Source organism: Mesoplodon bidens, assembly GCF_964165515.1.
Source record: "Mesoplodon bidens genome assembly, chromosome: 5".
Taxonomy (NCBI): Eukaryota; Metazoa; Chordata; class Mammalia; order Artiodactyla; family Ziphiidae; genus Mesoplodon; species Mesoplodon bidens.
Genome location: NC_138161.1, coordinates 95739924 through 95757293, shown reverse-complemented (window position 1 = coordinate 95757293; position 17370 = coordinate 95739924). Strand labels below are relative to the sequence as shown.

The 17370-nt window shown below is 37.2% G+C and overlaps 2 protein-coding genes across 4 annotated transcripts in view; one reads left to right on the top strand and one right to left on the bottom strand.

The window, feature by feature from the left end:
* Positions 1 to 439: 439 nt before the first annotated feature.
* On the bottom strand, positions 440 to 16046 carry NDUFB5 (NADH:ubiquinone oxidoreductase subunit B5). Of its 2 annotated transcripts, XM_081235199.1 has the most exons (6): positions 15886 to 16044; positions 8141 to 8229; positions 6786 to 6852; positions 5933 to 5994; positions 4772 to 4878; positions 440 to 1136 (listed from the first exon to the last, which is right to left on the bottom strand). In XM_081235199.1, the coding sequence occupies exons 1-6, from the start codon at positions 16007 to 16009 to the stop codon at positions 1016 to 1018; spliced, it is 570 nt and encodes a 189-aa protein (XP_081091325.1). In that variant the 5' UTR covers positions 16010 to 16044; the 3' UTR covers positions 440 to 1015. The 2 variants fall into 2 exon arrangements, with proteins under 2 accessions (XP_081091325.1, XP_081091326.1); XM_081235200.1 differs by lacking the exon at positions 4772 to 4878 and having other exon boundaries at positions 15886 to 16046.
* Positions 16047 to 16179: 133 nt separating this feature from the next.
* The window catches only part of MRPL47 (mitochondrial ribosomal protein L47), a gene marked incomplete at its 5' end in the record, with an annotated part of 32128 nt that continues 30937 nt past the window's right edge, over positions 16180 to 17370 (top strand). The window contains one exon of one of the 2 annotated variants that reach the window (XM_081235916.1): positions 16180 to 16304. In XM_081235916.1, coding sequence (XP_081092042.1) covers positions 16180 to 16304 — 125 coding nt within the window. The remainder of the gene's footprint in view (positions 16305 to 17370) is intronic. The other variant, XM_081235917.1, reaches the window with a different exon arrangement.

Genomic DNA, 17370 nt, shown 5'->3' with positions numbered 1-17370 from the left:
GCACAAGGGCATTCAAAAGGTATTCGCTGAGAATAATGAATTTTTGAAGCTAAAAGGTTATTTTGGAAGTTGAAGCATAACTGTTTATTTTTGTAAATATTGAGCATGTGTTTAAAATTTCTTAGCCTCAATTTCTCATCTGTAAAATGCAGAAAATGACCTCATAAGGTCATTTTGAAAATAATGTGAATAAATGCAGTTATTCAGCACGGTGCTCAGCAGACAGTAAATGCTTAATAGATGACAGTCATTATTTTAACTTTTACTCATTTCATAATCTTTACAGTAATCATTTTACCTTGTGGAACTTCTCCAGTGTTTACAGAAAAGGACTCTAAGGAATCTGAGATATTGCATCTAAGAAAAATTAACGTGTGTGTATATACATTTTAAAAGAATGATTTATGGCTAAAAAACATGAAAACATTAAACTTTGAGATCTGTTCACTGAAAAATTGTTTATTAAGGTGTTAATGTTTTATATAATTGGTTCATTATTTATATAATTTAAAATTCTGAGTTGCCCTTGAATAATCCACATATCTACAATACTCACATGTATATAAACTACATATTTCCTGATATTTAACATAGACTTCTCTAACTTCCATTTATCAGACAAATAAAACATTAATCTTTCAAAGCTACACCTTTAGGAGTTCACAAATTCCTATTTCTTTGAGTTTTTTTTAATTATACTTAAACATTCTTAAAAGAGGAAGCTGAAAGCCCCAAACCAAAAGCTTTAATCTGCCTTTCACAATACATACGTGTATCAAATCATCATGATGTACACTTTAAATATCTTACAACTTTGTGAATGAAACCTCAATAAAGCTGGAAGAAAAAATGAAAAAAATGAAATCACACACAAAAAAGCCTTAATCTGAACCAATGTTGAGAAATGGAGCAATGAATAGGATCTTTTATTCATCACACAGAAAAAATACAGAATATATCTAGTAATTTAGTTTTGCCTAAAGAGAATATACTTTGTATTTAGAGAAATAAAATATTAGTTGTCAGGAGTTGCTTTTGGAGAATGATCAATAAGTGTCTTATCAATGGTCAGATACTGATACCAGGGACCATCGCCTCTTGCACGCATTAAACTTCGTACTTCCAGCTCCTTTAACCTGTAACAAACAGAATGGTGATGTTATGACTACAGCGTTTCCAATTATACAGTTAATGAATTATCTCCATAAAGAACAACTTGAGAGTCTTGCTTTTATGTAAAATATAATGTCCCTCCACAGATCCATGTGTATGCATATATCTGATATGTACCTATAAGCAAAATTTGGGACTTATTTTGCCTTTTATTATCTTGCTTATGTAGTTAGCCAATGAATATTGTTTTTAATCACCCAAGCGTCACTTGAATTGATAATCAATTCTCTCCTCCTGTCCCTGTTCTCTGTCTGGACAGATCACTTTCACTTGAATAGTGATAATGCATTTCCTGTCTTCTTGCCTTTTAAATGTTAGGAGAGTCATTTACAGAACGCCTACTATTATGACCACATACTGTGCCAAGTGCTAGAAATTAAAAGGGAACAAATCTTCCTGGAGGAGCTCACATCCCCTGTCTATACTGGCTGCCCATCACCATTAGGACAGAAAACCTCTTGAGAGCAGAGATGGTATCTTATTCACCAGCCACCAGCATCACACTGAGCCTGGTCAACATTGGACAATCAATATTTGTAAAGAAAAGAAAAAAGAAAAACCAGGATTAAGAAAACATTCTCCGACTCTAAGATCTACTTGTTTGTCCTCATCCTTCTTCACAAACGGAATAATCTCTATTCTAGAAAGATACTTTCCTTCTTCCACAGCCAAGCCTTTGCACAAAACTACCACACATTCCTGGAATAATCCATTTTCCATCAAGCCTTTTACTTTCCATTTTTATAGACTACATACTAACTTTTTATAACTGGAAATCTGTCACAGTTAAATTACTCACTTTATTAACCTTAACCAGTTTACCAACCCTATCTATGACAGACAATATACCTTTGTGATAGTGTATATAAGAGAATACATTTATCTTTTTTTTTTAGGATTAAATATCATCCTTTTTCTTTTCTACTCTTTATAATGTAATTATCCAAAATGCAAGTAATTAAAATATTCATCACAGGGGACTGGTTAAATAAATTATTGTTCACCCATATAATGGACAACCTATGCACCTGTTAAAAAGAATGAGGGAAATCTATATATAATAACATGGAAGGAGAGGACAGATATATCATTAGGTTGAAAAAGCAAGGTATAAACAGAGTCTGTGTGGCATCTTCCCATTTCATTAAAAAGCAGAGAAAATCATTTCTGCTATGTATATGTACACATGTACAGAGTATTAAAAATTCTGGAGCACCAAAAATAAATTATCTCTGGGGGAATCAATTACATAAGACAGTCCCTTTCTATTTTATACCTTTCCTTTAAGCTTCAGTTTTCCAAATACCTAAACATATATTTAAAAAAATCTGTAGGTACTCCCCATTTCATTCTCACACTTGCATCTTTCTTTTAGGAGTAAAAGTCAGGGTCCTGTTTTAGTTTTTAAAAAAATATTTATTTATTTATTTATTTATTTAGGCTGCTCCAGGTCTTAGTTGCAGCACACGGGATCTTCATTGCTGCGTGTGAGATCTTTTTAGTTGCGGCACGTGGACTCTCATTTGCAGCATGCGTGCGGGATCTAGTTCCCCGACCAGGGACCGAACCCAGGCCCCCTGCATTGGTAGCACGGAGTCCGACCCACTGGACCACCAGAGAAGTCCCCTGTTTTTGTTTTTATTTTTATTTTTACTTTGCTTTGTTTTGAAAATGTTTGGGATTGTTATATGTCTAAGAAATTTTGGAATCTGATGTTTTATCAAAGGTATATGTCTGAAGTTCAAAAATGTCCAAAGCTAACTAAGTATGAGGCATAATGCTATTCCATGCTCTTAAATACTTAATGACAGTTCTATATGGTAACTACACATACATGTAATTACATATCTACAAAACAAGCCAATCATATGTTCATTTAATCATTTAATCATTTAAATAGTTTTCAATATCATAGCAATTTTTGTAAACTACAAAATTAAAGCAGAATGAACGGAAAGCAGATCAATGGTAGCCTGGGGTCAAGAGTAAGGGATGGGGATTGACTGAAGGGACAGGAAAGAGACTAACTAGGTGATCAAAATGACTTTGATGGTGGTTACAGTTACATATTTTGTCAAAACCCACTGATCTTAATGGGTACCTTTGATTGTATGTAAACCTCACTCTAAACACCAAAATAAATCTCAGAAAAGATCATATTTAAAAGTAGAAAAAGAAAATATGAGTGAACATTAAAAAATAATTTTGGACTTGTGTATTTACTTATTTTATTATTATCAGAGACCTATATATGACACAAAATTCCAGAAGCTAAAGAAAAAGACTGACAAGCTTGACAATCATTAAATGAGTAAACATATTAAAAGCAATTAAAGCATCAGTACACAGTAAGTGTTCAAAAACATATTAGCTACTACTGTATTTTTTTTATCTGAAACATAAAAACACTAAGTTGCAAAAAAATTCTACACTGTCAGAAGACAAATGACAAGCTAGGAAAACATATCTGCAACAAAAGCAAAAGGGGCTATTTTAACCAATGCACAAATTAATAGAAAACGGGCAATTTATGAAAAAGAAATATAAACAACTAATAGATAAACAAAAAAATACTCAACTTTGTCAAAAAATACAAAATTGAAATGATGAGATAACATTTTTCAACTGCCTTATCAGCAAAAATGTTTAGGTTTGATAAATTCCTTTACTGGCAAAGGTATGGAGAAACAGAATTATCCTGTATTGGTGACAGAAAAGACCACTAGTACAACTTTTTAAAGAAGTGTTTGACAAAAGCTTTCTAAAATTTAAAGCATAACATTTGGTTTATCAGTGCCACTGCTAGGAATTTATATTCCAGATACACTGAATAAATATGCAAAAATATATGAGGATATTCACCACAGCACAATGTATAATTATCAAAAAACTTGGAAAGAGCCTAAGTACCAACAATAGGTCTCCCACCGGTTAAAAAAATTAAGGCACATCCATCCAGTTCAGCCATTAAAAAGAATAGAGTATATGCTATTACTGAAAGATCAAGATACAGTTGGCCCTATCTATCTTCAGAAGGCCAACTGTTCTATGCCATTTTATATAGGGACTTGAGCATCCTCAGACTGGTATCTACTGGAGGTCCTGGAACCAATCCTCCTCAGTTACCAAGGAATGACTGTGTATTTACATGAAAGGAAGACAAGGTGCAGAACAGTGCTGATAACAGGATTCCATTTGTGTTAATATATTTTGTAAATGATATATAAAAAATATATTTTTAATGCATAAAATATAAGAGATCATTAAATAGTAGTCACCTCTAAGGATGACACTGGGTGTAAGAAGAAAGGAAATTGGGTGGGGGAGGGGAAGGAGAGGGCTACCTTGCACTTAAAAGAGTCAGGACATTTCCAAAAAGAATTCTTTCTAATCTGACAGATATTATCTCCTAATAGCCTTCTAGTCTCCAACTCATAATCTCCTCTCTAAACAGGCTAATTCTCTCTCCATCTTCACCCTTTTACAGAGCATCCTACACTGTTGAAATAGTTTTATTAAATTTCTTCCTGTGGTTTGCAACTGTAAGAAAGGATTTTCTTCCCTGCACTCCAACCCCTGCCCCCGCCCTTTTTTTTACCGTAATTCAGCTTTTTCAGCTTCAATTTGAAGGATAGCCATTGTTCTTTCATAATTCTTTTCAGGACTATCAAAGAAAGTTCGGGCAATCCATCTTGATATAGGATGCTACAAGAGAAAATGTGTTTAAAATTAATGTCTGAAAAGTACTTTGCTTTTCCAGTTTATTATTCTCCTAAAATGACCATCTCAGGTAAATCAATAACACTTTTATGTATCAACCACTTTATATATTTTTAAAATGATTTTAATTTGTTCGGTAGATACTACCTTTGTCCTCATTTATAGATGAGCAAATTTCACAAGGTTGTACAGTTACTAGGTTGCAGCATCTGCACTCAGGCCAGGTCTGTCTGACTCTAAAACCTGTGCTCTTTCCTATTACACTACACTATGAGTATCTTAACTGGCAGATTTTGGAGCCAAACCCGGGATCTCAAAATGGTGCTCTTTCCACCAGTCAGCCAAGATAATCTAATTATATGGCTTACCTTAAGATTTAATAATGAAGTATTTCTTTTCTAAAATATAATTCATTCAGATAATAAAACATGATAAGATATACTGTAATCAAGGCCATCTCACTACAACACTTGTAAAGACAAGTTACAGAATTAATTTTGGGTTTTAGTAGCCATGACAGTATGGTAAAATGACTAATTAACAGTGCAGGCTCTGGAGTCAGGACTGCCTGGGTTCAAATACCGACCCTATCCCTTAGACAGAGCACTTAACCTCTTTTAAGCCTCAGCTTCCTCATCTCTGAAGCAGAAATAATAATAGTACCATTTACATGGAATGAGATAATATTTTCAAAACACTTATCATAGTACCTGCTACACAGTGGGTGTTCAATAAGGGACAGCTAGCATTAGTATCAGTACAGTTTTCCCTATGGCATAGAACGTAGGATAAATTGACTGTTACTCTCTAGGTTGAGAACACAGTGCAGAGTCAGTCTTTAAAAAACCATAAAGCTTAAGGTAATAAAACAACTCAGAAAATTACCAAAAGTTACTTATAAAAAGTGAGCACAAAATGTATCATTTACTTGTCATAAAAAATTGAATACAAAACTATACCACAATTGCTAAATTAAGATATTAACCAGTACATTGACAAGACACCTAACTGAAAATAACTTTCAGTGACCTATACCAACCTTGAAATATTCCCAGTGTTCTGGGGTATAGCCTTCTGGAATTTCTGCTAACTCAGCTTCACCTAGTAAGAGAAAACAGTGATATTCAACTTTAGTATCAGGAGTTTATAATGTTAATTCTTCACTATTTAAGTAAGAAACCAACCTCTTGTGGTTTTAAAGAACCTTTTGTTTTGTAGCAATGAAGATATCTAATATTTTAAATTCACTTCAAGCTGGTGGAAAATCATTCATTAGATATTTTTTAGATGTCTTCTATGTGTAATGCATTGTATACAGGCATTATATGAGGGTTCTCATTTTGTTTTTATATAGTGTAACAAGATATAATAAAAGACATACTATTCCTCTGGTTTTCCTTAAACGTCCTAGACAAAATATTTAGGATTCAAGACGTCAGAAGTACTGTGAGCAGAATTTCCCAGGAGACCTAACAGTTACTATCATTCACAAATCCATTCTTTTTTGGAAGATTATAACTTTATATGTTCCAGGATGGATAAAAAAGTTCTTCCATCCCTCAGCCTCTTTTCCACCTCTATCTCTTTCTATTTTCCTTATTCAGACTTCTCAAAGCTGGTTTTGGGAAATGAGAAAGAGGAAGAAGACAGGCCTTTTATGTGGCCTATAAAGTCAGTGACCTTAAAGATTTTTGGAGAAAACAAAAAGTTAAAAAAAGACCCACTGTGTGCTATTGCAGATTAAGATTTGGTTATTTTAAAATAAATTCTCATGCTTATGTTTATTTTATTATTTGAAGAACTTTCCCTTATAATATCCATAATTTCTTTTTTATATTAATGTACACAGGTTTTAAAAATTTACTAATTTAGTCAGTGGGGGAGATACTTACCAATGAATACATTCACCAGAGTTATGCCAATTGCTACTGGAATCCCAGTCAACAAAATGTAGAATCTCTGTTAAGATTAAAAAAAAAAAAAAAAAAAAGTTTTCATATAACCATTTCCTAACTCCTTTCCTCACACTCAAACTGTCCTCATTACATGATTTCCTTATATTTCTTATAAAATATACTTGCCAAATTGGAGATGCTGTATAAAATTATTTATTTCTGTAATTTTCTTTTGCTCTAGCTTTTAGATGCCTATATTTAGTGTCAAAAATGAAAGAAGAAAGCAAAGACTAATTGTACAAGTATAATGCAATATATATTTAAGTGATTTTTCATTTTTGGTTAAAGCAATGTCATAAAAGAAATTTTTATATTAAGAATAAAAGTGTAAGAAGATGAGGGCGATTTCTGGAGTTTGAGTTGGTCATCACAAGAAAAGTAGGAGCTCAACCATGGGGATGGAGAAGGGCATTAAGCACAATGGACAGGCAAGGGAAGGTCTAGAGGGCAGCCAGTGGGTCACAGCTTTAGGAACAGTGGCAGAGTCCAGTCTTCCACCTTCTAAGTCTCTACTCTTCTTTACAGAGTCTTGAGATACAAACATGCAGTCAATGCCCTGCTTCACTCTATGAAATCAAAGTTCTTAAACAACAAAGAAAAAAAAATCATATCCCAAAATAATGGAGTTACATATTTAAAGAAGTCCTTCAATGAGTTCTTTGTTAATTTAAAGAATATATTAGTAATATAAATAATTATTCCCAAATGAATCCATTTTCAGTTTTATAATTTATAGATTTTTCTTTTGGTCAGGGAACACAGATGATTTCAAAACACCATAATCTTGAGAAGAAAGGAATGTTTCAATTTTTACCTCCAATATGCATGAATTCTTTTTTTGAAGAAGGAAAGGTTCACTAATTTAAAAATAAATTCAGGGGGCTTCCCTGGTGGCTCAGTGGTTGAGAGTCCGCCTGCTGATGCAGGGGACATGGGTTCATGCCCCGGTCCGGAAGGATCTCACATGTGGGTTCATGCCCTGGTCCGGGAGGATCCCACATGCTGCGGAGCAGCTGGGCCCGTGAGCCATGGCCGCTGAGCCTGCGTGTCCAGAGCCTGTGCTCCGCAACGGGAGAGGCCACAACAGTGAGAGGCCCGCGTACCGCAAAAATAAAAATAAAAAAATAAATTCAGTAACAAACCAGACCTTACTACTCAATCTCAACATTTTTTTGAGAAAAGGAATATGAATTTACAAAAAAAATCTTTTATAAAATGAAAGATGTTTTCTAAATAGGAAAAAAATTTCCTATTTATATGTAAAGAGTTTAGTTCAACAAGTTTTAACTCACCATTAATTTCAAAAAACGTCTGTCATAGAATCCAGAAGGCTTGATGATAAACAGTCTTTTCCCATGGTCTCCACTGTGTCGCACAGGAGCTGGAAATATTAAATAACCCTGTTATATACAAGATTTATATGGATATACTGTTATATTTTGAGATAAAAGTCAGACTATAAGAAAACGTACATGCATAAATGTTTAGTATGAATTAAGATAAAGCATCCCTTCTCTGCCAAAATATATATATACATATATACATATATATGATTAAGATAAAAAAATACATGCTTCTTTATTTGAGTACTAAAGGCAGGGAAGACTAGGATATCTTTAAACAGAGATTGATGTACTGTTCTAAACTATAGCTCTCCTCATTTTTATTCAACATATTCATCAATATTTTCATCATTTTTATTCATCAATATTCAAGATATTGATATTTATTGAAGAAATATCTAAATGATTATTTGAATTTGTTTCAGTAGCAGGCAGGGAGATCAGATACTCTTGGTGGGCTATGTACCTTTGTTTACCTCTGCAATAAATATTTGCTAATGCTGCAAAAGAAATTAATTTAAATTGCCTCATATGATGAGGCAATATACATTAGGGACTCGATGCAAAATAAATGGAAAGATATTTATTCAATATCTCTCTAGCAGGAATTTGAACTTGTTCAAAAGAACACACTCTAACATGTCTTGATAAAATCCCTTTATAAGCCATTTCTTTCTTTTTTTTAGTTGAGGTATAATTTACAATGTTGTGTTTGTTTCTGGTGTACAGCAAAGTGATTCAGTTATAAATATATATATTCCTTTTCATATTCTTCTCCATCATAGTTTACCACAAGATACTGAATATAGGTCCCTTTGCTATACAGTAGGACCTTGTTGTTTATTTTATATATAGAGTTTGTATCTGCTAATCCCAAACTCCTAATTTATCCCCCTCACCTTGCTTTCCCTTTTGGTAACCATAAGTTTGTTTTCTATGTCTATGAGTCTGTTTTTCTTTTGCAAATAAGTTCATTTGTATCATATTTTAGATTCCACATATAAGTGATATATAATATTTGTGTTTCTCTGTATGACTTACTTCACTTAGTATGATAATCTCTAGGTCCATCCGTGTTGCTGCAAATGCATAAGCCATTTCTTATTGTAAATATCCTTCTCTTCAAATCCTCTCCCAGACGGTATTTAATCAAGCCTTGCTGAAGATAAACTGAGGCAAAACTCTCACTCTTGGATCTGCTTTCTACGCGATTTCCCTTTCTTGGAAGTCTGGAAGGATCACTATGGCCACTCTAAGCCCTGTCTGCTAAAAGCAGGAAAGGCTCTAACATTACTGAGAAACTGAGGGTTACTATGCTTCTGCTGTGTAACCGCATTCAAGGGAATTTTCCATGAGTCATTGCTGAATAAAAAACTAATTTCCCGTTAAAGGAATTTTAATCATAATAGATGTCAGAAAGATTTGTATCCTTTTGTTCGAGCTTAAATGTCAAGAATGAACTCCCCTCTCCTGAAATCTATTCTTTAGGCCCAGGTGACATCTTATCCTCCAAGAAACCAACATGCTTCCCAACCAGATGAGAGCTCTCCTACCTCTGAACTGCTGTATATTCTACTGATGTGTAAACTTGCTTTCACTGCCCTCACTGAAATATAAGTGTCTCGAAGGCAGGAACTGTCTTAAATTTTGATACCACCTGCAGCAGCCTGCAATGAATTTAGAAGGTTAATTCACAAGAGAATTAGAAGCTGGCACGAGTTTACTAAGTATAAATCATCTACTAAGGCTTCTAAAATAACAAGAGAATTTGACAAGGTAAGTATGTATTTCTGCAAATCATTTGAAAGATACAATAGAAATTTCTGTGGACTAGATGAAAAAAATGGGCTGGATAACAGTACAAACCACTCATTAATTTAATAAATATTTAAGTGCCTACTATGTACAGGTCTTATGCTAGGTCTATAGTATGAGGGATTTAGATTCTGCTGGGAGGAAAAAATATTTAATATAATTACAAATTACAATTATAATTGTATATAATTATAATTACAAATCTATATTGTAAAAGACAACAATCTTTGTTGTCTTTGTTGTCTATAAGGACAACAAACGAAAGAAACAGGATGTAGTGTCAGAAAAGAAAAGGCTCAGAAGTAAAGCCCCTCTTTAGACAGGCTGGTGGAGTTGGGGAGGTATGAGGAAGGCACAGTATAAACTGAGAGAAGTAGCAAGTTAGAAGAAATCTGTAATGGGTAATTGGTTGATTGATTATACCCAAAAGGTGCTGATTACTTAATGCAGTAACCTGCCAAAGGGCTCTCTCGCAATTTCTATGAATGGCCTATGAGTGTGGTGGAGATGGTATTCCTGATGATACAGAGCTACTGCTACAAGAGTGGCTATTACACCAGTGATGAGATAGGATCTCCCCAAAAGTCCTCCTACACACTTACAAAAGGCTGAATCTAAAAGGATTAAGTATAGTAAGTGGAAAATCCTACTTGAACACTCCAGAAGTTTAGTGGCTCACAAACTTAAGAAAAGTCACTGGTGGGAGTTCCCTGGTGGCCTAGTGGTTAGGATTCCAGGCTTTCACTGCCATGGCCCAGGTTCAATCCCTGGTCGGGGAATTGAGATCCCCCAAGCTGTGTGGCATGGCCAAAAAAAAAAAGAAAAAGTCATTGGTGTCATGTGGATGTGGTTACCAAAAAAATCCCAAAGGTAATCCAATCTTAACCTGATGTACTAGAAATACAGGGTCAAAACAGAAGGAGCCCTCTACCTCCATGTCTTACCAGACCTGCGTAAGTGTGTCCATCCCAGAGTACACTGTTTTAGAGGGACAATCTGGAGCACGTCCTAAGTTAAGCAACCAGGATGGCAAACAACCTGGAAATTGACCTATTGAAACTGAAAGAACTGAAGCTGACTGGCCTACAAAAAAGAAGTCAGGATAGAGACCAGAGAAGTGTCTTTAAATAGCTGAAGGCTGTCTAATGACAGAGGCTTACACTATTCTGTGTTGACCTGCAAGGAAGAACTAGGATCGATGTGCGAAAGAGTAATTTTTGGCTTAATTCAAGGAAGAAGTTTCTAACAATTTTAGTGGTTGAAATAAAATTGGACTGCCTCCCCAGTCCCCATTATGGGGTTATTCGAGTATCACTAATGGAATGTAACAAGGATTAGCATACTACAGGTGGTGGCCTAGAAGATTTCTAAGGTCCTTTCCCTCAAAGAATCTGAATAGATGGCCTCTCTTAGAATAAAAAGACTTACCTTTCCTACTGATCAATCTCAATGGTTTCCTTCCAACACCAACAACTCTTTCCTGCTTTCAGGTCTTTGCACTTAACCTTCCTCTTTGCTTGGAAGCTTTTCCTCCGGCTCTTTGAATGGCTAGCTCCTCACCCCATCCTTCAGAGGTAAGATCAAATGTTACCTCCTCAAAGAAGTCTTCTCTGACTACTCTATCCAAAGCTGGTCTCCCACTTATTCTCCTTAATATCATTTGGTTATTTCCTTTAGAACAATAAGCACTAAGCTGAATCATTCAGTAGTGTATCTCCAGTGCACTTTAGTGTCTGCCACATGGTAGGAGCTCCATAAATATTGTTGAATTTACATTTCTTAATTTTTTTTTTTTTCCCGTCATGCGGGCCTCTCACTGCTGTGGCCTCTCCCGCTGCGGAGCACAGGCTCCGGACGCGCAGGCTCAGCGGCCATGGCCCACGGGTCCAGCCACTCCGCGGCATGTGGGATTTTCCCAGACCAGGGCACGAACCCGTGTCCCCTGCATCGGCAGGTGGACTCTCAACCACTGCGCCACCAGGGAAGCCCTTAAGTAAATTTAATGTTGGTAGGGGATCCTTCTTTAGTCCCTGAAAATAAATCTTCTCAGAAGAGACAGTATACTCCCAACTTTCCCTTTCAATCAGACGGACAGACAGACACACACAGAGAGAGAGAGAGAGAGAGAGAGAGAAACACGTAAGGATTAAACTCTATGTGGGGTTTTAGGGACAACTGATTACAAATGACAGTATTAGTAGATGTGGAAAGTGTAACAAACAAAAAAAACTATGGAAGAAAGCTTGAGCTGGCTGCATTCTAGCAATATTAAACAGTTAGTAATGTGAACTTCTTGCTTTCTTTACATATAATTACCCTACTGTTAAACAACAATTATTCATGCCATTAAATGTGTTAGGTAACTGTTATACAATTAACTGTTCTAAAGGATATTTCATAGCACTAAACTCTTTTCAAATATTCTGAGCCTTCATGATTTGTTGTTGTAGTAGGGCCATCTGCTTACAATCTAAAATTATTAGAGTGAACATTGCTTACAACCAGGTGACTGCCAGGATTTCTGGAACTCAATCCTTCCGCCACAAAAATAGGCATTTTCCTCCACTCTCTACAGCCTGGAATGTCTCAAATAAGGTACTCAGTAATTACGTGGAACTAAGGTTTCACTAACCAATTTTTTTTAATGCAAATAACTTCAGGAAAGTTATGCTTTGGAAAATTGTGATACTTGTGAGGATCAGATAATATCAGATTTTTTTTTTTTTTTTTTTTTTTTTTTGTGGTATGCGGGCCTCTCACTGTTGTGGCCTCTCCCATTGCGGAGCACAGGCTCCAGACGCGCAGGCTCAGCGGCCATGGCTCACGGGCCCAGCCGCTCCGCGGCATGTGGGATCTTCCCGGACCGGGGCACGAACCCGTGTCCCCTGCATCAGCAGGCGGACTCTCAACCACTGCGCCACCAGGGAAGCCCAATATCAGATTTTTTTGTGTCTCCAAGACAACACCCAAAATTGGTCATTTTCTTTCCCTCATTCTCAGACTATTCCCAGTTAATGGCACCACCAACTCAATTACCCAGGCTAAAAATCTCAGTCATCTTCCTGTGTCTCATTCAAAAGTTGTCAAGCCCTCTTGATTCTAAAATTCAAACTTTCCATTTCTCTCCAAGACCTTTTCACCTCAGTGGCTTAAGTAATCATCATGCCTGATAAGCCATCTAATATTCAGAACCATCTTCCTAAAACATACTCCTGATGCTGCTCTTGCGCTAAAATACTCTCGGGTGCCTACAAAATCGTTAAGATACTTTGGCTTTGTATTCAGTCCCCCCCCTAATTAGGACCTAACTTCTCTTTTTTAACCTTCTCTCTCAACACCTACCTACCCCAAGAGCCCCATATTCAGATATATCAGAAAACACATCCTTTACTTTTCCATCAATTGCACCTGTTAAAACTATCCCTAGAATCCAGTTAACATGCCTCATCATCCATGTCTGAATTAAGTCCACACTACTTTGTTTAATACTCTTCTCAGGTTTTAAAGCCATAATTATATGCACATCAGCCTTCAACATAAAAGTTCTCTGCAGCTGAGGGGAGAACTTAAGCTTATTTCTAGAATCCCTTGATGTTTGACGTTTAATAAATAATTAAACAGAATACTTTTATCTGCTTATTTTCTGAGAAAGGTTTTCACTGAGAGTGATTGATGATAACATGACAGTACTAGATGTTTAAGAAAGGTGAGACCACAGGGCCCTGTAGAAGGTAATGCCCAGTGCTGTAGATTTTTCCCACTCACTCTTTACCACTACCTTTGAGGTAAGTGAAAATGATCACCCTCTTTTTAAAAACAAAACAAAACAGTTCTTACGGTAAGAGACAAGTTCATTCAAAATGACATTTCTAGAAAGATGCAAACTTATGCAGAAACACATTTCAGGGTTATAAATACTTGTCAGTGGGAAAGAGATTAGTTTTATTTTATTCCCCTGTCAACAGAAAATAAGCATACTTGTAATAAAATCCTCTTTTTTTTTCTTTCTAAATCCTCTTTTTTAACGATGAAGAAATGCAGGTTTGGAGCAATTAAGTGCCTTCCACTTAGCTTCCCAGATGTGATGACCCAAGCTCACAGAGTTACTAAACTCTGGAGCTAGGATTTAAAACTATGCAGTCTAGGAGCAATTAAGTGCCTTCCACTTAGCTTCCCAGATGTGATGACCCAAGCTCACAGAGTTACTAAACTCTGGAGCTAGGATTTAAACCTATGCAGTCTATCTCCAGAAAAAACAAAACCAGTCAAGGTTCTCTCCTCTGCTGGATCTTGCGTTCTCCTAGAGGCAGACATAAACAATAATATAAAACAGATTGCAACCTTTCATTCCACAGTGATAGATTGTTTCACATGCGAAATACCTTTGAAAGCAGGTACACTGCTGAAACACAGTAACCTCACTATAGCTATCATATCCTTTCCTGCTCCCAGTGGAAAGGGTGTAGATTACCTGCGAGGATCCTTCCAGAACTCCAGGAATGGGGAATAGTGTATAAATGGGATCTAGGGGAGAAATTTCACCTCAGTTTATCTCCAGGTAGGCATGATTAAGTACTATGGGGGGAGGGGGTATTTGAAGAGGATATTTGTAATCAGAAATGGCTTACAAAGGAATTTTATCAAAGAATGTAAGCACATGTAGTTTTGTAACAGGTTCAAATTCCTGCCGGAAATTTCTTCAATGCCACTGGTCCTTTCCATTTTTCCAGCAAGTCCCTCATGGCATCAGTGTATAATGTCTCATCATGTGAAGTGACATAATTCAAATTAAATTGGGAGAAGAGCAGTAAACAGAAAAAGATACTTTTAAGTTGGAGAAGAATCTTTAGGGCTTTAAATTTCACTTCCTCTGTATCTACTTGTATTGCATAGGACAAATCGCTTACAGTATATTTTTGATCAAGAGGATTAAATGAATACCTTTAATATCTTAGAATGGTGCCCGGCACATAATATGTGCTCAATAAATGTTAGCTCCCATTATTATTATTATTCAACTTAATACAGTGGTGCATTATTTTTGTAATAATTGAGTCACAGTTTCCTCATCTGTAAAATGGGGTAACACTGTACTCACTTTGCAGAATCCAAAAGGGAATAAAGCAGACTGAATACAAAGCATTTGATGCTTTGCTATTATGATTATTCATTCCCCTAGAGTTCAACCCACAGTCTCCAAGAGGCTCCAAATCATCCTCCCACGACTGCACTGACTTTCCTAAGACCTAGGAACTTTTTCTTCATAGGTCCCTTCCTCTCTAAGAAGACATTAAAAATAATTATTTTATGATTCCATTGATATAAAACGAATACAATTCAGGCTGGATTCAGCATCACATATGCATTAACATTATAGCCCTTTTCCTTCTGATTTTAAAAGAAATTTAAATTAAAATATTTTCGTGGACACCTAAAAGTATCATGAAGACACTGTGCCTAGCAGATGAGTTAGCCCTGAGCCTCTCCACTTAGCATCAGCGGGCTCCTCAGCAACATGACTTCCCACCTTGTGAGATTAAAACGTAGCGCAGGTGGAACATACAAAGAATCTTGGAGCCTGAGAGACATGGGTCTCAGCTCTTTGCCTTTCTAACATCAGCTTCATCCGCAAATTACCACCAACAGGATAGGTGAATGACAAAGCGTCTCACAAATTCTAATTAATTACTTAAACACGATCGATCTGATTACTTCAGGAAAACCCCCAGCCTCCTCACATAGCCCATGCTCCGTCTCTCAAGTCCCAAGTCCTCAATTCTCCAAGCTCTCTCCGGATTCCACCAAGGTCACCCGGGAAGAGTCCTCCATCTCTCCTCCCGCGTTTCTTGATAGCGCTTTCTCCCCAAGCCAGTACGCACCGACAGTCTTCGGAAAGTCACGGGTGAGGAAGCCCCCGAATACAAGTCTAGTGTCAAGGCGGCGGCCAGACAGAGCGGCCACTGCAGAGACCGAAGCCCGCCGTAACAAACTCATGGCCGCCATGGCTACTACGGGCAAGAGAAGAGCGGGCAAATGTAATGGGAGCCGAGAGAGCCTATTTCTCAACGAGAGCGAAGCCGGAAAGTGGCCATGTTGAGTGAGGGCAAAGCCAATTCTTGTTTTCGTCATCCGGTCGGCGTGAGACGCCGGAAGTGACATCATTGTTGGCGGAAATGCGGTTTGCTTATTTACGCGGAAAAATGGCTGCCGCCAGTTTGGCTGTTTTCTGCCGAAGAGTCTCGGCGGCCCTGAAGGCTTCCAGGTCGTTAATAAGTCCTCAGGCCCCTGCTAGCACAAGGTAAGTGATGTGAGGAGTAGGTCTGTCCACTTCTCCAACTTTGGATCTTGTTTGGTTGCCGAGATGCTGAGAAACGCTTAGGGATGGAAAGGCCCCTGGGATGGCTGGGCCCGAACCCACCTACGTGAGGAGTGAGTGACCTTGGAGAAGTCCCCCACCTGCGACATTTCCATATCTTCCTCAAACATTTTGTTGCCACCTGCTGTGGACCAGGCAGTTCGTGGGGTCTTTAGAAAACCAGTATTTGTTGAACTAAACCTAGAGGTACGGAAGCATCCTGTTCGGCTGGGTGAGTTGGGAAAAACTTCACTGAAGAGCTTTTGGCTGTGGAACTGAAGGCTGTGTCAGGTTTGGATGGATTAAAAAAGGGGTTGGAGGGTGTACTCCCAGAGTCTGTCAAAAAGAGATTGTTCAGTAAATGTTGAGGGAATAAATGAAAGTAGCCAAATGGACGGAAAGCCGCCCTGCAGGTGTGATAAAAGAATATCCTACACGTGTTGGTTATTATTTCTAGAAAGACCGCTTGTCTTCTGGACAGATCGATCATTTTTGACGTTATGATGAACGGTTTGCTCCCTTTTATTAGCGTTTGTTTTTAATGAGTTAAATTTTACAAGTAGTTGGGTATGTCATTTTTAAAAAAATTTATTTATTTACTTTTGGCTGTGTTGGGTCTTCGTTTCTGTGCGAGGGCTTTCTCTAGTTGTGGCAAGCGGGGGCCACTCTTCATCGCGGTGCGCGGGCCTCTCACTATCGCGGCCTCTCTTGTTGCTGAGCACAGGCTCCAGACGCGCAGGCTCAGTAGTTGTGGCTCACGGGCCTAGTTGCTCCGCGGCATGTGGGATCTTCCCAGCTCGAACCCGTGTCCCCTGCATTAGCAGGCAGATTCTCAACCACTGCGCCACCAGGGAAGCCGTGTCATTTTTTTTTTTTAAAGGAAGTAATGTATGTGTTCTTGAATCCAGCACATTTATTGGGCATCTCTCAGATAAAGTGAACTTACATTAACCTCAGAGATAAGCAAATTTTTTGTTTTTTTGCAGAGGTTCAGGGGTTGTAACTGGAA